Here is a 22660-nt window from a genome sequence, read left to right as displayed (position 1 = left end):
ATATAAATGCTTATTAACAAATTCATATCGCCATTATGGATAAGACAGCGATAGCGCGAGAGCTGCACAGACAAGCTCGTCGGAATTTTCCGACAAGAAAGGTTATAGTCAAAGGTCTTGACGATCTCTATCAGGCTGACCTTTTGAGATGATACCGTATGCTCGACATAACAAAGGTTACAAGTACATTATTACAATCATAAATTGTCTCAGTAAGCATGCATTTTCTATACCAATAAAAAATAAGTCGGCTGATGAAGTGGTTAAGGCAATGCAACCTATATTTGAAAAACATCCAATGAAAAATCTACAGACCGATGATGGTAAAGAGTGGTTCAATACAAAATTCCAACAACTTGTGAAACAGTATAATGTGAATCATTACTCAACTAGATCAGATAAGAAGGCATCTATAGTGGAACGCTTCAACAGAACACTTAAACAGTTAATGTGGATCAAGTTCACTAAGCAAGGAACCTATCGTTGGACAGACATTCTAACCTCACTTCTCAAAGAGTATAATACCAAGATTCATCGAACAATAGGTATGAGGCCAGTAAATGTGCAGAAGAAGCATGAGAAAGTGCTGCTTTCCAGGCTTAGCAAACAAAGACGAGAGTATAAGGATAAGTTGGATAGTAAACTGAAAAACAAGTTCTATCCTGGTCCTGGTCAAAACATTGAGCCAGGCGATAAGGTGAGAATCGGCAAGTATAAAAAGACTTTTGACAAGGGTTATCTAGCCAATTGGACAAATGAGCTGTTCACAGTAACACGTGTACGTCACACAGTACCTGTAACATATGAATTGGAAGACTATAGAGGTGAACCCATTGAAGGAGGATTCTATTCTGAAGAAATTGTAAAGACAAAAGTGCCCAGTGATTTCGAAATTGAAAAAGTTTTGAGGAAAAGAGGAAATAAACTGTGGTAGGCTGGAAAGGATATAGCTCCAGTCACGACTCATGGATTGATAAGAACGATCTTGTGTAAGATGAAACAGGTTGTGCAACAGAAAAACCAGTTTAGAGTTATTGATTTTGACAAAGTGATTAGGGGGTGTGGCTTGGTGGAAATGGATACAAAGAAAAAGCATCATGGACCATTGTTCCCCAATCATATGAGTAGCTATATATTGTGGGTTTTGACTGGTTTTTTTGCGCAATAATTTCCTTTCTACTGACAGATTAAAGTGAATCTGTATTCTCTACTGTCAAATTAAAGTGAATCCATATTACTACATCTAATAACTTATACTGTAGAATTAAAGTGATTGCGAATTGAATAATTCAATTGGTTTGCTTTCCGCCCAACAGTTAAGAAAAATTCACAAATTTAATTTATATTGAAATTTTCTATGTGCTGTACAAACCTGCGGGCGTTATTTTTTAACGTGTTTCTCCGAGAATATCTATAGCTATTTTTTGGATAAGCTAGCTTATCCAAAAAATAGCTATAGATATCCTCAGACCTATATCACATGGAGGGTAAAAGAGAGAGAGAGAGAGTGATACACCCATCGTTTCTCTGTCTCTTGCATAAGCATTACTTGTAGATTGTGCAAACTACTAGGTGGAAAAAACAGATGGCCCCATGCGTTATCTCCTATTCTCACTTACTCGCACCATATTTCTAAATTCCTTTTCGCTATTATGAAAGCCATGTGAAAGAGAAATCAGACAAGTAACTGAGTTCCTTTTTAATCCCGCCTTCCTATACTGCCAGTTAAAGTGAATCCATATTTCTACATCTTTATACTGAGTGAATGCATATTACTACATCTAATAACTTCTACTGTAAAATTAAATTGATTGCAAATTAATACAATTGGTTTGCTTTCCGCCCGACAGTTAAGAAAAATTTCAAATTTAATTTATATTGAAATTTTCTATGTGCTGTACAAACCTGCGGGCGTTATTTTTTTGTAAAGTGTTTCTCCAAGAATATCTATAGTAAATTTAGGATGAACAAGCATATCCAAAAATAGGTATAGATATCCTCAGACCTATATCACTTGGGGAACATACTCAAGCTCTATTGATGTCTGACATATCTTAACAGAGAGAGGTCAATGATCTAAGTTGATCTTTTACATTTTTTATCTGCAATGTCATACAAGCATTTCCAAAGTTAATCGGAATTTGTAACAATAGTTGAGAAATCATTTGCACTACAATAATGTAGATGGCCTGTATCTAGTATGTCAAGTAATTCGAAAATCTCAGATAAAATTGGAAAATGTACATTTTCTGTTTTTGTTAACGCTAGATCAACATCATCGCCTTGGAATCCTGTTGAAAATTTAATATTTTTTGCAATAGAATCAAATTCATTGAATGAAATTGACATCAAGAGGCGAGTTAATTTTTTGAATTTTGCAAAGCTAAAACACTGCATGACCTAGATCAAGCTATGAACTATAATTGATAAGGTAGGAATGTGCACTTAGCTGTAACAGTTGTCTCTGAGGGGGCGTATCTCGCGTCCTCACTCAATCAAGTCTACACTGATACTAAACCAGAATGTTCGAGGAAATATCTGAATTAAAAATTTGTTTACAACATTTCACTACAACAATACATAACTTCATCTTCAATTTTAATTAATTTATCCATAGACAAATTATGTGGACGGTAATAGCACAAATAGTCTTTTATATCGTTCAAATTAACTGTGCTTAGAAAAATAGCCTTTAATTGTTTCGCCAAACTATAATTTTCACGAGATGATTTCTTAATTGCAATTTCGCATTCATCATACCAGTCTATGCAGTTTTTTAACCTCACTTCCAACTGGTTGTCAGCAGCTAACCACTTTGTCGGATCCATTGTTGTCGAGCAAATGAAGTAAACTATGTGTAGGCAGGCACTATTATAGAGTAATCAAACGGTCTTTCTTCATTAATAATTGTAGACAGACAACACGTGCGTGCTTTATGCAATCTCAGTGCATGCAAGCAATAAACACACTGTAATTCCTTTCCGTTGTAGAAGAATCCATAACGTGCAAAGTTTCTTTTCTGCGCATTCGTATACATCTGTGCCAATTTCATACTTCTCATACGAGTATTCTCGCACAAGAAATTATTTGTTTGATACATATTTTTAAACAGCAAAGAATTATAATATTGTGCACTGTACAAAGCACATCTTCCATAGGGTCTATATTTATGTATCTTACATGCATCATAACACCACGAAGTGGTGAAAAAGCTGAAATCGGGCTTGACAAAGTCCTCCAGTATGCATTGTATGTTAGAATGCAATCTTTTCGAAAACTTTGCTTTCTCAGTTCCTTTTGTAAAAATCTTCTCATAACCTGCGAGGTAATCACGAATCATTGTCTCATTGTATTCCAAATCTCCATCGGTCCATTTTATTTTATGATAGTTACGTTCCAGCCATGTTACATCGTTATACAATTTTGCACTCAATTCCATCTTTGCAAATGGTGATTTGAAATGGAATACAGCATAATTATTGCACTCGTCAATTATAGCAAGTTCTTTCACAATAATTTGATTACAAGTTTGTTTAAACCAGTGAAGATCAACCGTAGCAATTTTCGTAGATGTCTGCTTGTCCATTCCTTTCTGTCCTTCTTCACGTATCTGTTCCTCCTCATGTTCCTGCTCCTCCACCTCCTCTTCCTCCTCCTCTCCCGACTTCTGGATTGGTGTACTGCTTCTCCTTGTTTCATAATAGAAACTATCAGATTCGATATCGTAAAGTACCGACTGAGTTTGAGCTTTGTTCTCACTCTCCAAAATATCAGAATCGCGATCACACTGGATACCAACAGTCCGAGTTTGAGCTTTGTTCTCACTCTCCAAAATATCAGAACACAAAGAATAGGACATTGCTCAGATGATCCCTGTTCAAAGGTAAAACTGATAATGGCTTACATTTGGCGCAGTACACACCTTATATATAATATTGCATGCAGTGATGCACTCTATCAACAAAATTACTGAACTTCTTTCACCATGCTCGTCAGAGGTGTGTACTCCATCACTCGATCGCTAATTAAAATGCAATAAGCGGAAGTATTTTCAGGTACTGCGTTACTAAATTCCATTTCAATACGAACATCTGTCGAAGATTTCATATGACTTGTTTGGTGCGAGCAATCCACTACAATCAGCAGTGTCGAATCACAAAAGGTTTTAAAATCGATTTCTGTTCCGAGTTTGCTATTTATCGTATGATTATAATATGATGGCGCGAAATCTAAAAACATTCTGTACATTAGTTCCTTTTTACCTAGCAGATTTTCGTATGGATAATACTCACTATTCAAATATACTTTAACATTATAAATATCACAGCTGTCAAAATTAGATATTGATTTTTCAATTTTATTCTTTCGATCAGTTTGAAATGCAATTATAATATATTTCGGAGTATCAAAATTTGATGTCGTGCGTACTGACCAAGAATGAACAAGTGAATTTTGCAAATTTGGTAATTCACAAATTTCCCAATGGCGGAAACTTAATTTCAGTGGAGAGTCGGCATCAAGCAGTCTCAAAAATTTCAATCGCACATGATCTTCTAAAGTAATGTAGAGCATCCGCCATTGGAGCTTAGTAATTTTTATACTAACCTCTGTACCGGTTGCAGACTCGACGCAATTGAGGTCTGAGGGCGACCTCAATAATACAAGCTTCTGTTTCAAGTTTAAAATTATTCTTTGAAAATCTTCAAAAAATGGAAGGATTAATTTCAACGGCACACAGAAAGTGAATTTATTATCTGTTAGCTCATATCCTGCTCTGTCAAAACCAGCTGAATGATATGTGTTTTTATCAGATGCGTTCTTCACAAGAATAGCTTAAATTGTAGAAGTTAAACCAATTAATCTTGATTTGGAAATTTGTTGACCTGCTAATTCGTATCGTATTTCATCAAAAAGGTTGCCCACTACGCTACTGCTTAATTTATACTCTGCCGGAACAAGCGCACCAGCAGGTTGAGTTGCCTCCCCTGCTACTGTAATCGCAGGCGCTGCTGGTTTTGTGCAGCTAACTGTTCCCTCAATCAATATAAATGATTTACTCCTATCCGAGCTTCATCAGAGTTTTTTATTTCTTGTCCCGAATAAACTGTATGAGTATGAAATTGGAATTTGGTTATGTCATTATAAAACTGAAGCTCTGTCTGTACGTCCAGAATATCACTAATTGCGGCCCCTCCTCCTGACATTTCGCCAATCAACTATAAAACCTAATTTTTCCAATATTCTCGCGCTTTTAGCCGATAACGCCCTATTGCTTTTAGTAGATGTTGACGCTATCGTGACCTTTTCTCTAATGAGTTGATTATGCTTGCACGTATTACTTGTATGCGGATTAAAAACAAGATATCCCATTACTTTTGTTTTTCACGTATGTGCAGTCTAATTGTAATTGTATCTCCGCGGAAATCAATAAACGATCTGTTCTGGTCTGTTACCTTTACATTAATAGTTTGAATTCGACGTGTATTCAAAGGTACATAAATAATTGGAGAGGATACTTCATTTATTAAATAACCGCTAGGAACCTTTGGCAAAAATTCATAGATTATATGTTTTTCTTTTCCGTTAGAGTAACTGCCACATGCTAAATTACACTCAACAAGAATACTGTCAATGCTTGTTATATTAACCAAATGTTTGGAATAATACCATTTATTTGCTTGCAAAACAACATTATCAAAACGAGTATCTTAGCAATCGAATCAGAACGTGTTAAATCAATAGGCTTATCAAAATAAATTTCAATCTTCATAGTATTTGCATTTGCACGTATAATAAGTTTATTCTTCTTCTCATCATAGTTCAATTTATTCTTTATAGACTTTATAATATCTTCAAGTTCATATGCGCCAGTATCCAACATGATTAACTTATCACCATATTTGAAGCTAGAATTTGTTCCTTTGTTTACGTTTTCAATGCTATTGTAACTACAAAAATTAATCAGTCCAATTTCCCATTCACAATTTTTGTCCAATTCTATAATTTCTTGTAAATGTTCATGGAGGCTACTTGACTTTGATCTTAAGGTAATAACGACCATATTGAAATGTGTGTTCAGCACAAACACTTAATTACAACTGATTTGCAAGAAACAATAATGTGAGATGACCACAAATATCACTATTTAATGGTTGCAAGTGATCAACATTATAAAATATATTTACCCCATTTTCTTTTTTCCAATATTTGTCCAATTCGTATGGCGGTTGTGAATTTCCAATTGGGTCAAAATACCATACATTACTTCCTATCTTCTTATATCCCACCCAATGTGTCCCCGGTTCGCTTTGTCTGTCCAAATTCACGATCCCATTTTCGTTTTTTAGAATTTTTTTGGGTAATGCATCTAGCATATATATTCCTCTTAAACGTATCTGTAATAATTTTGACCAATCAATCAAATCATGATTACTCAATTCTCCTTCAATATTCATGTCTTCTTCTTCTTCGTCTTCTTCCTACTACCCTTCTTTGTTGTTCTACGTTTCTTAACTTGTTTTTGAGGGAATAAACTCACACCATATGATGGTGGTGGGGCTGCGGGTGGTATTAAAAGTCTGCCACCACTAAGCGGTGGGTAAGGCTTCAAATAATATCCTTTTCCTGCAATATGTTGTTTCAACTGAGCTATAGCTTTGCGTCTAATATCATTAGTATAACCTTTCCTTTTCACATTCTTGTTCTTCTTCTTCATCTTCTTTCTCAAAGAACCTCCAAAGTAATTTTTAGCTTTCATTACATTCGTAACAAGGTAGCTGAGACCTCTCTCAGCTAGGGGAGTTTTCGGATTTTTAAAAATTTCCCACGCTGCGTTCGCTAGAATTCTGTCAGCTTTGGCGCGATTAGAATTATCACTATTTTGTGAATAAGCTATATCATGGGCCTTACAAGCCTGGTCAAGTTTGTTGATTCCAGGATCTCCTCTTGCCAACCTTAAGGGTACATTTGTGCCCGGTCCACACCACTGGTAGCCAGGTGCTATTGGGATTTCAAATGGTGTTACATCGATCAATTTATTTAAAATAGTTGAAGTAATTCCTGTAGCAGCCCCTGCCGCTCCCTTAAGTACTTTTGCGGCAGAGCTTAAGAATCCTCTGCCTCGTTTTCTTGCACTTTGCTTTCTCCTACATACCATTTTCATTACCTTTCAACTCAATGGTTGAACATTCACTAAAGTTAATTAATTAATCATTACACTAACTTAATCTAAAAGAAGATTGAATTTTCTATTAATTTGGAAATGAATTCACCTTTCAAATTGAATTCACCTATTCAGATCAGCTATTTGAAATGAATTTTTCAAATAGCTGATCTGAAAAAGACAAACACAATAATATTGAAAGTGTTCCGCTCATACAGATATGAATGCGAGCTGAACCAGATGTGTGAGGGCAATGCCCGAGCTTCTCAACAAGGAAGGCGGCCGGCCTTGTGAAGGTCGAGCGTTGCCCGGCCTTCACTGAGTGAGCGACCGACTGATGTCAGCAGTAGGCCTGCTTGTGCGTGCGTGCGTACAACAAGCTATAAAAACACATTTTCATTTCTTATCGCTCAATGCAACTTGCATAGTGGAGAGTGATTGAGTTCACTTGTCTACACATACTAGCGAACTGATAGGTGAGAATTGAGAAAAATTTTTATAGAATAACAAACTATTTATTGTGAGCACTACTAATTTATACATAACAAATTTATACATATTAACATGCAAAACATGTTAATGCTCACCGACATAAATATTGTTAAATGCCAAATTTGCTAATTTTGCACTTAACAATTTTTAGGTCTGTCAAAAAAGCATTAACATGCTTCACAAACAGACATAGTGATTTACAATTTCTTTTGAAACTTTCAATGTCTTTGGACGTTAAACTGTGGGTATACCTCTCTGGCATGTATATGTCTGTCAGCCGTTCAGATGTTAAATGGACTTTTAAGACAATGTGGCGACCATGTTGGTTTGTAATCTCCCGTACCCCCACGATGGGGTACGCCGTGTCCTCCACCAACTGCCGGAGAGGCATCCACGGTTTCTCAGTATGACAATTTATAATGGCAAGGAAGTCCTCCGTCTCCACGTCCAACTCGTCCTCCTCCTCCTCCTCCTCCCGCAAAAGAGGCGTTATGGAGCTGTTGTGCTCTTGTGCCGCACGTTTCTGTTGAAAAATATTTCATTAGACTCTTATTTGTTTCAGGTAATAAAATCATACAAGAGAGAGAGAGAGAGATCTTGCTCAACAGATTCACTACTCAAAACTGTGAGTAATAACTCGGAAATTCTCCAACATAACTCAATTCAAATTGTTAGATAATCGAGTCGAAAAATTTTTTCAGTTCATTACAATCAACTTATGATCGGATTTTCATAATAACAATATAAGTAATAAGTAGTTTGTCATCAAAGTTATTGCAGAATAATGTTTATGCATATGATTGGATTTATAATATCAATATATATTATTCGAATAAGTAATTTGACATCAAAGTTATTGCAAAATAATGTTTATGCATATGATTGGATTCATAATAAAAATATAAGTAATAAGTAATTTGACATCAAAGTTATTGCAGAATAATGTTTATGCATATGATTGGATTTATAATATCAATATATATATTATTCGAATTTCACTTCATTACTCATGCAAATTTTTAACAATTTTGTTTCACACAATCAAACAGTTTATGCATATGATTGGATTTTTCATAATTCAAATAACAATATATGTAATCAGTATGTAATAACTCGGAAATTCACCGACATAACTCAATTCAAATTGTTTCATGCAACATATTTAGTAAACATGTTCAAACAATGCAACCATCATGTGAAAAGTTATCTGTGTTCGGATTGTTTTGATAGCATAATATGTACAAGCTCAGTCTTGACTTTGCTCACAGTAATTTCATATTTATTCAAATAAACATAGGGACTTGTAATGTGCACAAAAGATTTTATCCAAAACTAATCTCGATAAAATCTTTTGTGCACATTACAATAATAATAATAATTTTTTGTATGCTAACCTTTGATTGAGTGAGGACGGCGGGCTCGTCATCAAAGACCAGCCTCCGCTTCACCGGCTGCTTGGCGGCGGGTACCGATGTGAGGGCCGCTCGGCGTGGTGCCCAAGTAGCCGGCGTAGCTTGCGTGAGAGGGCTGCTGTCGGGTATGATGACTTCTTCCTCATCCTCACGTTAAACAAATATTCCCTGCATCTTCAGGGGTGAGGATGAGGAGGCACCAGAGGTGGAGGCGACAGCTGTAGCAGCAGAGGTGGCAGCCGAGCTGCGGCTTTTCTGCTGCTGCTGCTTCTTCTGCTGCTTCTGCTGTTCCCAGTAGTTCAGCTCCCTCTCCGATGGCGGGCTGTCCGGGATGATGAATAATGTAGTGGAGGAGGAGGAGGAGGAAGCGTTTGATGAGTCCATCGTCGCCGTTGTGAAGTGGAGAAGTTCACGAAGTATTGTGGAGAAATTCACAAAACACTCAAAGTGTATAGCTCTAACGTGAATGATGATTTTCCTCTGAGGGAAGTGATTATATAGCAAGTCGTTTCTCTGTCTGTTGCAGGCTTGTACGAGTGAAAGAGAAACACATAGGAGGCGTATCACAATTGGCGAGCACTGCGTACTCCCCAGAGGCTTAGCACGAGCTCAACGCTAACATTATTGATTGTAAGTAAAATTTGTTACATTCTCATATTTTTGTGAAATAACACTAAATTGATTTATAATATATATATATATTTGGTTACAGTTATTAAATATTTCATTGTTTTTCACAGCATTTTCTCACCTCACAACTCGGGGTTTCCTCGGTGTCATAAACAGTTGTGCTCTCGTGAGGGAAACATACCTGCATCGAGAAAAGCATAGCCGAGGAGCTAAGCTGGAATGAGGAGCTACCTGAGCTGAGACGATACCTGAACCGAGTCAAGGAGCTAACTGAGCTGAGAGAAGCATATCCGATTATTTCATTTCGTCAAATCAACACATGTAAGTTCATTTTTACTTAAATTTTTCTCCTCCGAGGACAATTGTTCTCCTCCGAGGACAATTTTTCTCCTCCGAGGACAAAATTAACCTTCTACATCATACTGCATGCTTGTGATTTTTTCGGCTCATCTGTATGATGTGCTTCTTCTTCTTCTTCTTTTTTCTTACACTCATCAGCATATAAACAAAACGGTAAATGCATTACTTTTTCAAATGGTTCAACGATAATATATTTATAAAATACACATTGCAGATAGTGATAGTTATGTAAGAAATAACCATTTCTTGCAAAATAGTCTGCTCTATCAGTTAATGGTTTGCAAATGTAACAATGTAGATGGTGTGGAGGTAGTTTTTCAAAGTACTCTCCTTGAACAGATAAATCTTCTGGCATATTGGTAAATGATAAATATCTTTCTTCATATTCTCGCAGAATATTATTATCGTAATTCTCATCTTCAATTGTTATATTTCCTTTCCTTCTCAATGCACAATCTGGACTGGACTTTGCATGTTCTATGGCTTTTACATCATTTTGTTCCCAATCACCTAAATAAATTGAACAAAATACACATCGCACAATGTCCGGTTCACACGCGAATATAAAACCTTCTTTCGCCATATTTTCTGCCGACAAATTCTGACTAGTTTTTGTCCATCTTTTATCGAATGTTAATAATCTCAATCTTTCATGCAACATTATCTGTCCTTGTGATAACATCGTGAATGCTAATTCACAACTGATTGTGAATTGTAGTTGTACTCCTTTACACACACACTATTGCCTATGCCATCCTGATCATTATTCTTTTGTTTTTCAGCATCATGCCGAGGGAACGCAGACTTCGTGGCATCAATTCAAGCGCAGTCCACCATCGCATCACCCTCAATGATGACGAAGCTGGAGATATTGACATTGTGAATGTGCTTGAGAGGTCGAAAACTCGGGTTTTCGAGATAATTAGGGAGCATGCGGCACGGTATGATGGAAATGTAAAGTGGTTCATAGTTTTAAACGTTTTATTGTATAAATTAGTGGTGCTGGATGACAAGCAGGTTGATGAGTCTGTCACAACTTTAGTAAACTTACATAGTTTCTCCAATATAGGGTTGAGTATTCTTGAGAACTATGATGACTTTAACCAGCATTTCATGATAGCTGTGAGAAAAATCCTCTCTTCTTTCGAAAATTTCGTGAGACATGGGAGCGGATGGGTGTTGAAGTAAATTGATTCGCTGGATGTGAATGTGATCAAATTTAATCCAATATACTCATCCAGTTTTATTCAAACACCCCAGTTTTTGAAAAACAAGCATTGTATTATAAATGTCAAAAATCTCTCTGACGAAAAATGTTTTTTGTGGTCGGTCCTCGCATATTTCCATCAGAAACCAAGAGTCTTGAACTTGACTGTAAAGTATTTGAGCAAGTTTGCTCACACACTCAATATGCGAGGTGTAAATTTCCCGGTGACGACACGCGATATTGAGAAATTCGAAATACTCAATCCGGATATTGCAATTCACGTCATAGCGTATGACAACAAAAAATTTTTCCCCTACCATACAAGCATTTTCCGCATGCGTAAACACCAAATTAATCTTTCAACACTTAGAAGACGTGCTACGGCTACAGCTCGCTGTTCGGTTGGCATGCCTACGGACTGAGCCAGCTGAACCTGTTTTTCGCCTGCAGACGACGGGTTTTCAGCAATCTATGTCTTTTCATTGCTAATGATGTATTTTAGCTACAGTTTTCTGAAGGCAATAATGAATATTGAGATTCTGATAGCCTACAGAATTAACATGAAAAACAAATATGAAAAATAAAATAGCTCATAGCCTACCTGTATTTTCAAAAAGCTCTGAATCATAGTCGAAATTGTCGCTGACTTCCAATTCTGAATCTGAATCATTATATAAGATTTCAAATAATTCTTTATTTGAAAGGATTTTTTCGTTCCCAGACATTATACTTTTCCACGGTCTTAGAACTAGAATAGGTCTAAGTTATATCAAACGATAAAACGCCAGGAGCATGTTGGTTGTTGATTGAAAACTAGGTTATAGACCAATGTCGACTGTGAACTACAGAGAAGAAGAAAAGAAGTAACAGCTGGTTTTCAATGATGACAAAGATATATAGAATGGCCTGGTAATAGTTTTGAACAGCCTGAGAACGAGTATAATACGTAGTGAATCATTTAAAAATGTGATGTAGGCTGTGCGAGCCAGACTCGCACTGCGTCTGTGAGCGTAAATTCTGAACTGCGAGCTCTAGCCGTAGCACGTCATTTCAGCCATTTAAGATGTTTCCAAGACCGTCCGAAATGTGTTAATGTTGGAAGCTGATGCAGGAAAAACACATTTTTGTTTAATCAACACCGCTAACGGAAAAAACGGTTTATTGCATCTTTTCTGTCACCTTTCAAAACACAAGGGTCAAGTACATGTTTGTAATTTCTGTTTTCACCGGTTCACATCAGACAAAACTCGAAATGTAGACGGTAAAGCAAATTTGATGAAACATGTGGAACTTTGTTCCAAGTTTGAATCTCAGCGTGTTTCATATCCTAAATGCGGAGAGACAATTAAATTCAAGAAACTGAGCGTGACGTTAAAGAAAAAGTACACAATTTACGTGGATTTAGAAACATACGTTGTGAATATTAATGATGATGATGATGATGATGATGACGAATCCGATTCCGATGAAATTACTCATAGTTATACAAAGAAAACGGCGCGGTATATTCCTTGCGGGTATTGTTTCGTTGTTATTGACGTAAACGGAGAAATTGCGTATGGGCCTGTACTCCATAGATCAAGTAGTTTAGACGAAAAAATCATGGAGAAATTTCTTCAGGAAATTACAGATCTTGGCGAAATTTTGTATGAGGATATGAAACGTGAAACTCCGATGCAACATTTGACCGAAAGTGAAGAGCACAAATTTTAAAATTCAGTAAACTGCGGGCTTTGTGCTGAACCGTTCTCAGAAACCGATATTAAATGCCGTCACCACGCGCATGAAACCGGTAATTACTTGTGTGCGGCACACGTTTCTTGCAATTTAACAACACGTACTCTGGAGTACATTTCGTGTTATTTCCATAATTTCTCCGGTTTTGATTCGCATTCTATTCTGAAAGCGCTCGGTAAATGTAAAAAAGAAATTTCCTGCATCACGAATACGTCAGAGAGATTTTTGTCACTTTCGGTAGGCAAAATTAAATTTCTAGATTCCTACAAGTTTATGAACGAATCCTTGGAAGTATTGGTGCGTAATTTGGTAGAAAGTACAGACATGGAAAAGAAGTTCAAGCGATTATTTTCGGTGTTTCATGATCCACCTCGCGAACACAGACAGCTTCTGTTAAAAAAAGGAGTATATCCGTACTCGTACATGAGCTGTCCCGAAAAATTCGCAGAAACGTCACTTCCTCCAATTGAATGTTTTCATAATGATTTAACGGACACACCTCTGACTCGCGAAGAATATCAACATGCACAAAGAGTGTTCTCGACATTCAATCTGAAAAGTCTGGGTGAATATCATGATTTTTATTTATGTTTGGACGTAATGTTATTAGCGACAGTTTTTGAATCTATGAGGTCTACTCTTTTTACCTCATACGGGCTTGATGTTACTCATTTTATTCCTCTCGCGCACTTCACCTGGAATTGCATGTTGAAATACACTAAAGTCAAACTGCAATTAATCACAGATCCGGACATGCATCTCATGTTCGAAGCGGGAATGAGAGGCGGGGTCTCATTTATCGGTAAACATTATTGTGAGGCGAATAACAAACATCTACCTGAGACATACGATCCCTCGAAACCGTCTAATTATCTCCTTGGAATTAATGAAAGTACATCGCGTAATAAGCTTTTCCCAATCTCCCTGGCTGAAAAGCTACATCGATTTCAATATCAAAAATAGACAGGCCAAGAAAAATAAATTTGCAGTATCTTTCTTTAAGGCATGTTGCAATCTTTGTTTAAGTAAGACTATACAATCAGTTCGGAAACACATCAATGTTAAAATTATTCTAGACGAAAAATGATTAGACAAGTACATTTCAAATCCGTTATGCAAACGCTGGCAAATAATTAGTCCGGACGTGATCGCAGTTTTCTCTTGTAAATTAGAACTTAAAATGAACAAACCTGTCTATTCCGGCTTCTCTGTACTGGAGTTAAGCAAATTCCATATGTACGAATTCTTTTATTGCAAGTTGCAAAAAATCGTAGCCTGGAACCGCGTAGAACTCTGTATGACCGATACCGACAGTTTTCTTTTAAATGTAAGAGTAGAGGATGTGTATCAGTTGATTAAAGATAATTTGAACCTATTCGATACTTCTAACTATCCACCTTGCCACCCTTGCTTTTCCATGGAGAGAAATAAAGTTGTAGGAAAGTTTAAGGACGAGACATCCTCAAAACGGATCTCTAAATTTATAGGCCTTAGATCGAAACTTTACAGCTTTTTAGTTTGTAATGAGAATGATGATGAACCTGTAAATAAATGCGTTGCAAAGGGAGTAAAGTCTGCGGTTAAATGTGGAAAGCTTAATTTTAACTTGTATAAGAAATCATTGTTTGAACGTAGTGTACATGTAGAAGAATTTAGTATGTTAAGATCCTATAATCATAGTATGTTTCAGGTTGAATGTGCAAAAGTCTGTTTGAGTCCATATGACGATGAAAGGTACATTGCAGAAAATGGTCTGGATACTCTGCCTTTCAGACATTACAGAGTACCCTCAACACTCTAACTGATTGATCAGTATGTGCCGTGACAATAATCCAATACCACTAATTTGATTTGTCTGTTGTAAATATCATGAATATTATTAGATCTAAGCTAGCTTTGGAGCTTCATAGCGTGCCGCGTGTGAACTATGCACTCGCAAATATGAACTGAAAAGTGAAAAAGACCTTCTTCAAGCCGACCTTATTGAAATGATAAGTTTATCACGTTTTAATAAGGGTTATAAATATATCTTAGTTGTTATTAATTGTTTTTCAAAATTTGCATATTGTGTATCATTAAAAGACAAGACAAGCCAATCTGTATTTAACGCTCTCGAACCAATTATTTCTGAAAATAAGGGAGTTAGGCTGTTCCAAACAGATCAGGGAACAGAATTCTTCAATTCAAAAGTTAAAGCGTTATTAGATAAATATAGTATTAAACATTACCATGTTTTTAGTGATAAAAAAGCATCTATAGTTGAAAGGCTGATTAGAACACTTAAATTGAAAATTTATAGATATTTAACTGAACATGGAACAAAAAACTGGTTAAGCAATCTAGACAGTTTGGTTCAAAATTATAATGCTACAGTGCACAGTTCAATTAGAATGAAACCTAAAGATGTTCGCAGGAAAGATCGTACACATGTTTTATCGTCATTGAATTCTGCATTCAATAGACGATATAAATTGAAAAATTCAAAACCAAAATTTAAGCTAGGAGATATCGTGCGAATCTCGAAGAAACGATTATTTTTCGATAAATCTTATAACATAAACTGGAGCGCAGAGTATTTTGTGATTCATTCTATATTCCCTTCTAAACCTATAACCTACTCACTGAGAGATCTAAATGGAGAAGTAATTAGTGGTAGGTTTTATGCAGAAGAAATTAAAAAAACACAATTAAACGAAACGGAGAGACAAGTGTATTTGATTGAAAAAATATTAAAACGTGATAAAAAAGGATTGTTAGTGAAATGGATTGGATTTTCTAAACCTAGCTATATTAGTAAAGATCAATTATTAGATGAAAAATAATCTTTTGTAATCAATTGTAAATAACATGTACATTTATTGTAAATAATCTATTGTAAATAACATGTACATTTATTGTAAATAATCTATTGTAAATAACATGTACATTTATTGTAAATATCATGATGTACATTCGTTGAAAATATATTAGAAGTATTATTATCATCAAACATTGATTCTCATTTCGTAATATAAGAATCTTTTGAACATCCATAATCTGTCTGATGATGATGATGAGAAGAGGAGGTGGAGAGTGTTGCCTGCATTCCAATCTCTGGGAAATGCCTCTCTATACATGTAGCGCCAACATGCGCTCGGTCATTGCTCTAAATACTTGCGGCATTGTTCTAACTATTGTAAAAATTTTCAGTACCTTATCAGATCACGTTCTGTACATTTGTAATCATGAGTCAATTACCAATTGTTAACTTTGATAAATTAATTACAAATAAAGAAAAGCCTGCATTTTGTAAAAATGGAGAGCTACTACTTCACAATGCAAGAATGTTAATTATATCACCCAGTGCTGGGGGAAAAACAAATCTCTTATTTAATCTAGTATTTGCTGAAAATGGTTTAAAATTTAAGCACATTTACTTATTTAGCAAAAGTTTATATCAACCAGAATATGTTTTTCTAAATAAGGTATTTGCAGGTTTGAAAAATATTGGATTTCACATGAAAGATGATGTGAGCCAAATTCCACATCCGAACCGAATCCCAGAATATAGCTTAGTTATATTTGATGACTTGCAACTGAGCAATGTGCCCCAGATAAGAGAATTTTTTACTATGGGCCGTCACCGTAATATTGACACTGCATATTTAATTCAGAGTTATGGTGCTACACAGAAACATTTAACTAGAGATAATGCAAATATGATAATAATTTTTAAGATGGATTTATTGAGTCTCAAATTAATTCACAGAGATCATGTTGGAGGAGATATGTCTTATAAAGATTTCAGTAAACTTTGTCATACAGTTTGGAATCATAAACCGCATAATTTTCTTACAATTTTAAAAGAATGTAATATAAAGGAAGGAAAATATCGGGATTCACTGGACACGATTCTTTCCGTTCAGTAGAGATTAATTCTTTGTACAGTCATGTTGTCTAGAACACATAGGAGGAGGAGGGAGAGGAGAGGGAATAGCATAGTAAATAAGAAGAAGGAGAGTTTAATAGAAAATATTAAGAAATTGAGAAAGGTGATCAGTGACAAGCATAAAAGCCTGATTAATTTTGAAAAACGAATGGAGGAATTCAATAGGAAATCTCTTTCCCCATTAATAGAACCTATAATTGAATTGGGAAAAACCAAATCTAGTTTGCACTCTAATCATGATTTTACACCTAAAAAGGATGAAGTAAAAGAGGAACAAGAGAGTATGGAAATTGATGATAATGAGGAGGGGGATGAAAAGAGTTATGAGAGTTCAACAGACAATTTTTTAAGCTCGACTAAATTTGAAAACAGTTTACTTGGTTCTAGCAGAAACGATGATGTGCTGTCACAATATCTAAAAACGTTTCATGCGGAAAAATTGAATAATTCAATCAGTTATGGAATTTCATATAATTCTAAAGATGACGTGTATTATATTGGAAATCAGCAATCAATATTTGAATTCGGTTATATAGATATTAATAATGAAAGATTCCGTTTAACACATGGTCTACTTGAGTTATTATTCAGTGCGAGACCAAACTCAAATCTTTATAATCAGAGAGATCTGGATAAGTATAAAAAAATCTTAACACTTACAGGCATACATTTAGATCGAAGAGGCTATGTTAAACGAAATCAGGGAATTAAATCGCAAATGATTCAAAAGTTATTTCCCAGTAAAAAAATTAGTAAAAAGAAGGGCTGGGGTTTATTGAAATTTGCAAAAAAAAATTCTCATGATAGAATTTATCAATACTTTGATAATTTTGACGAATTAGTGGAAAGATTAAATTTACTCTATTCCTCAAAAGCTAGTGGCAACACCGGGCATGATATTGAGATCGCATCTATAATTGAAGAGCTAAAAGAAGCAAAATTAATTGTTTAGTGTCACGATGACTCTACATTGATTCGGACGAATTGATACAGCTAGTGCTAGCGGAGCTGTTGCTAATCTTACGTGTGATATCGACTCGATAACACAGAAGATAATCGAATCGATAAATCAACAAGGAATCAGCGAAGCTGTGAAATTTTATTTAGATTCGCAAATAACCAAACTTGTTTCGGAAAATACAAAGAATATTGGAGTGAGCATAATTGAAAGAGAACATATTCTAAGTACATTACAAAATTTCAGTGCTAATATCGATAAAGCTATTGCAGAGAGAACTCTAACTCTAGAATCTGCTCTAGGAGAAGTGAAAACTTTAACAGACTGCTTTTCATCTCAGTTGCTCAGTATTAACAACGATTAAGTTGATAGAGCTTATTTAGATGAGAAATTAAAAGCCGTATCAGATAAAATTAAGAATTTGGAGGTGCTGGACAGAGACTATCTCAATACTAAATTAAAACAACTTAGTACAGAAATTTTTACTAAAGTAAATGAGACACAGCCATCGGGAATTGATAAGCAATATTTAGAATCTGCTTTGCAGAAATTGATTAGTTCTTCATTAACAAAGGAAGAGTTTGAAAAACGATTATCTGAAATGGCGAGTGCAATAAAAGCTGATATTATGGAAGGTATTGAACAGTTCATTACAAAAGATGCTATTGCTATTCTAATTAAGCAAATTGCAGAAAAGTATGCAACTAAAAATGATATAGGAGATTTTATTAAGAAAAACGAGATGGGAGTCGCTGTGAAAAGCGTTCGTGATGAAATAGCTGAGGCAATTAAAAATTCGGAAGAGGGTACTGTCATGAGACTGCAATGTTCGGCTCCATTCATTGACTATCTAAATTTATTCATTCACAGAATCGCCCTCGACATTGTATCCAAATATGCCCAGGTAAGTTTTCACATGAACTGGATTGAGGCCAAACAACATAACCTTTCCGAAAATCAGGTAGTGCAAATAATTACAGAAAAAATGGATTTAGCCAAATATAAAGACTTCATATTGGCCCCGAAAACATAAAATTTATAAAGAGCGGTAACCATTGTAACGCATAGCTGCGAGAACAAGATGATGGTTTCACTTTAACTGGCAGTAGCGTACGGCCGATCAAAGGGGAGAACAGTCGAGAGCTGAGTGTTCTCTCCTTCACTCGTCATTCGTAACGCAGAGATTGCTGTGCGGAGAGAAGCATATGGTTTCACTTAAATCTGGCAGTATATGAATGGCAGATTAAAAAGGAACTCAGTTACTTCACTGAGTTCTCTCTTCACATGGCTTTCGCAATAGAGGAAAAGCGGTAGATATGGCAACGTGCCAGGGGCTCTACTTGGGTGCAAGTCAGTCTGCTGCTTGTGTGAGAGAGAAACACATAGGAGACGTATCACAATTTCTCTCTCTCTATAACCTTGACGCGTGCGCTGGATTTCACTATGTATCATCATTAGATGAGGAAAGTGTTGCATGCGTCGAATTCCATTAAGTTAATTGCAGGAGGTATCATTTGGTTCTAATCGTTCGAGCTGATAAGACAAAAAAATGACTGGTTATTTTGATTGCACAAGTTTTAATGAATTCTCAATTGATGCAGACCAGCAAGTCAATTGGGGTTTTGATTGTTACCCTTTTGATTGGTTTAGAGTAACAAAAGTTACATTTCCCGATAATGGAGAAATTCACATTAAAATTATTGATATTGATAGCAAAGGGGACTTTAAGCACACAATCGAATTGCCGAATGAGTATTCTCTAGTCTTAAACAAGCATAAGCTTAAAAGTTTTCTTTCTCGCTTGTGGGAACTAAATGTTAGCGGAAATAGAATTTTCACAAGAGAACTGTACAGTGATTGCAGGGATTGATGATTTGTCCACACCAAGTGATATAGGTCTGAGGATATCTATAGCCATTTTTGGATATGCTAGTTCATTCTAAATTTATTATAGATATTCTCGGAGAAACACTTTACAAAAAAATAATGCCCGCAGGTTTGTACAGCACATAGAAAATTTCAATATAAATTAAATTTGTGAAATTTTTCTTAACTGTCGGGCAGAAAGCAAACCAATTGAATTATTCAATTTGCAATCACTTCAATTTTACAGTATAAGTTATTAGATGTAGTAATATGGATTCACTTTAATTTGACATTAGAGAATACAGATTGTCAGTAGAAAGGGGAATTATTTTTTCCTCAGGGAAATTTTTTTTCCCTCACTGAGAAAGGGAAATTATTTTTCCCTCTCTTAATCCCCCTCGTCCTCACTGGGGGAGGGGAAGAGATTAGATTAGATAAGATAAGATAAGATAAGATAAGATAAGAGAGAGAGGGAGAGGGTGAGGGAGAGGGAGAGGGAGAGGTAGAGAGAGAGGGTGAGGGAGAGGGTGGAGTTTGCGCGAACTCTGTGGGGAGGGGTGAAGGGGGAAGGGGAGTTTGCGCAAACTCAGGGTGGTTGGGGAGGGGGGAGAGGGGAGATTGCGCAAAAAAACCAGTCAAAACCCACAATATATAGCTACTCATATGAGATGTATTATATGTGGACCTTCTGGTTGGGGCAGAACCAACCTACTATTCAACATGCTTTTTGATGAGAAAGGAATTCAATTTTCAAACATCTATCTTTTTTCAAAGACTACATTCCAGTCCAAGTATGAGCTGCTCTGTACAATCATGCAAGGACTTGCAGGAAATGGAATAAACTATGTCGAGTGTGATAGAAGTGAAGAAATACCCGACCCGCATGAGCTGCCACCCAACTCAATAATTATTCTCGACGATGTGATTTGTGAGCACCAGGATACCATCAGGAAGTACTTTAGTGCAGGCCGACACAGTGACGTTGACGTGTTTTATCTAGCACAGACCTATAGCCGCATTCCAAAACAGCTGATTCGTGACAATGCAAACTTTCTTGTCATGTTTCAACAGGATGAGCTAAACATGAAACACTTGTACCGAGATCATGTCGGCGCTGACATAACCTTTGATCAGTTTAAGGACATGTGTAACAAGGTTTGGTCATCAGCTGCACATGCATTCATTGTCATTGACCACTCATCAGGAAAGAATGCTGGACGCTACAGAAATGGTATCGACACCTATTTAGTTGAGGTGTAAGTCTAGTAGAGTATCAGTCTGTTATTGTGAGGCAAGCAGGATGGTTAGACCTCGTCAGAAGACATTGGAGGAGGTAGCTTCTACCATCAAAGAGATTGCAAAGCTAAGACATAACATCAAGAGAAAGCATAAGGAGCTCACACTTGGAAGAGAATTGACAGAGGAGCAACATGCAAAACATTTCAAGCCGCTAACTGAACCACTGGAAAAAATCATTGAGACTTTTCAGATTCCTACAGCACAGCAGCAACCACCTCTAGCTCAGCAACAAGCACCTCCAGCTCAGCAACAGCCACTGGCTCAACCATTAGCAGAACAACATCAGCTTATACCACCTACACCGCCAACAACACCAATCCGACCCAGACATGTTCGACATCTATTACCATCACAACTAGAAGTTGTTGAGGAGCAGGAGGAGCAGGAGGAGGAGTCACCAACCTATGAATCATTTGGAGAAGCAGCAGGCTCCACTCCGGCTCCAAGTACTTCAGCAGTTGCAAGAAAATTATTGTCTGAGGCTAGGAGTGATGAGGAGGAGGATGAGGAGGAAGAGGAGGAGGAGGATATTGAGGCAGTGTTGAATAACAGCAGTCCTAAGGAAGTGTACAACATTTATACTCAAAGTGGATTGAGTGGAACTAAAGTGGGTCCATATGTTTATAGAGCAATGTTGAATGATAGTAGTGCAGATACTACATTTGGACCAAGATTAGTTGGAAACAAGTACTATTTGGGTAGTAGACGTCTAACCTTTGGAAGTGATGGCTCAAAGATTGAACTGACTGACCCTACAGATAAAGAACATAAAATGATTTTTGATGCAACAGCCGGACTATGTGAGCTGATTTTTAAAAAGAAGCCTAACAATCAACTTGTCACATCACCTGACTCAAATGCATACAGACACATTCTGTATTTGACCAATTTGTATAGGAAAAACTATGACCCAGTTGGACGTATTATGAACTCCAATGATGCCAAGTACAAGAAAACAATTTACTCACTGATAAGGAATGGTAAGCATAGTGGGAGAGGACTGGTGACACCATTTAATATGGTGGCAAACAATCAAACTAAGATAGAGTACGTCTACTACAATGATCCCAATGAACTTGTGGACAGGCTGAAACTATTGGATCAGTCCAAGGCAGTTGGTAACACTGGACATGAAAATGAAATCAATTCAATTTTAGAAGAGTTGGTAGAAGGTGGCTACATAGTTGCTAATCCTGCATACTAGTTTCACTATATAAGAGACATTGCTTTGCTTATGTATAGCAGTCAAGTCATGGATTCCATAGGAAACATTAATGCTCGCTACAGGCGTTTGACCAATTTGGGAAATCCATGTGCTGACAGGGATGCTGTCAACTTTTCAACATATAGAGAACTGATTTCAATGTGGCTGCCAAAGACAAGGGACAATACCACATCACAGGTATTTACAAGTCTCAATGATTCAATACTTACTGATGGATCCAATTAAGCCTACTGATGGAGTGAACAATCGATATCTTGAGAAGAGGCTGATTGAGTTTGCTGGTAAAATGTTTTCATTGTATTTAGACATTGTGTTAGATCCGAAAAATACTAAAACTATAAAGGGATTGCCACCCAATGAATTGGAGAAACGTTTCATAGATCT

General features: G+C 36.3%; 1 protein-coding gene across 1 annotated transcript; it reads left to right on the top strand.

Moving 5' to 3' along the window:
* The first annotated feature begins 547 nt into the window (after positions 1–547).
* On the top strand, positions 548–934 carry LOC120349647. Its single transcript, XM_039420126.1, has one exon. The coding sequence runs from the start codon at positions 548–550 to the stop codon at positions 932–934; it is 387 nt and encodes a 128-aa protein (XP_039276060.1).
* Positions 935–22660: the final 21726 nt, after the last annotated feature.

This window comes from Nilaparvata lugens, chromosome 2, assembly GCF_014356525.2.
Source record: "Nilaparvata lugens isolate BPH chromosome 2, ASM1435652v1, whole genome shotgun sequence".
Classification (NCBI taxonomy): domain Eukaryota; kingdom Metazoa; phylum Arthropoda; class Insecta; order Hemiptera; family Delphacidae; genus Nilaparvata; species Nilaparvata lugens.
This window is presented reverse-complemented; position numbering and strand designations above follow the sequence as displayed.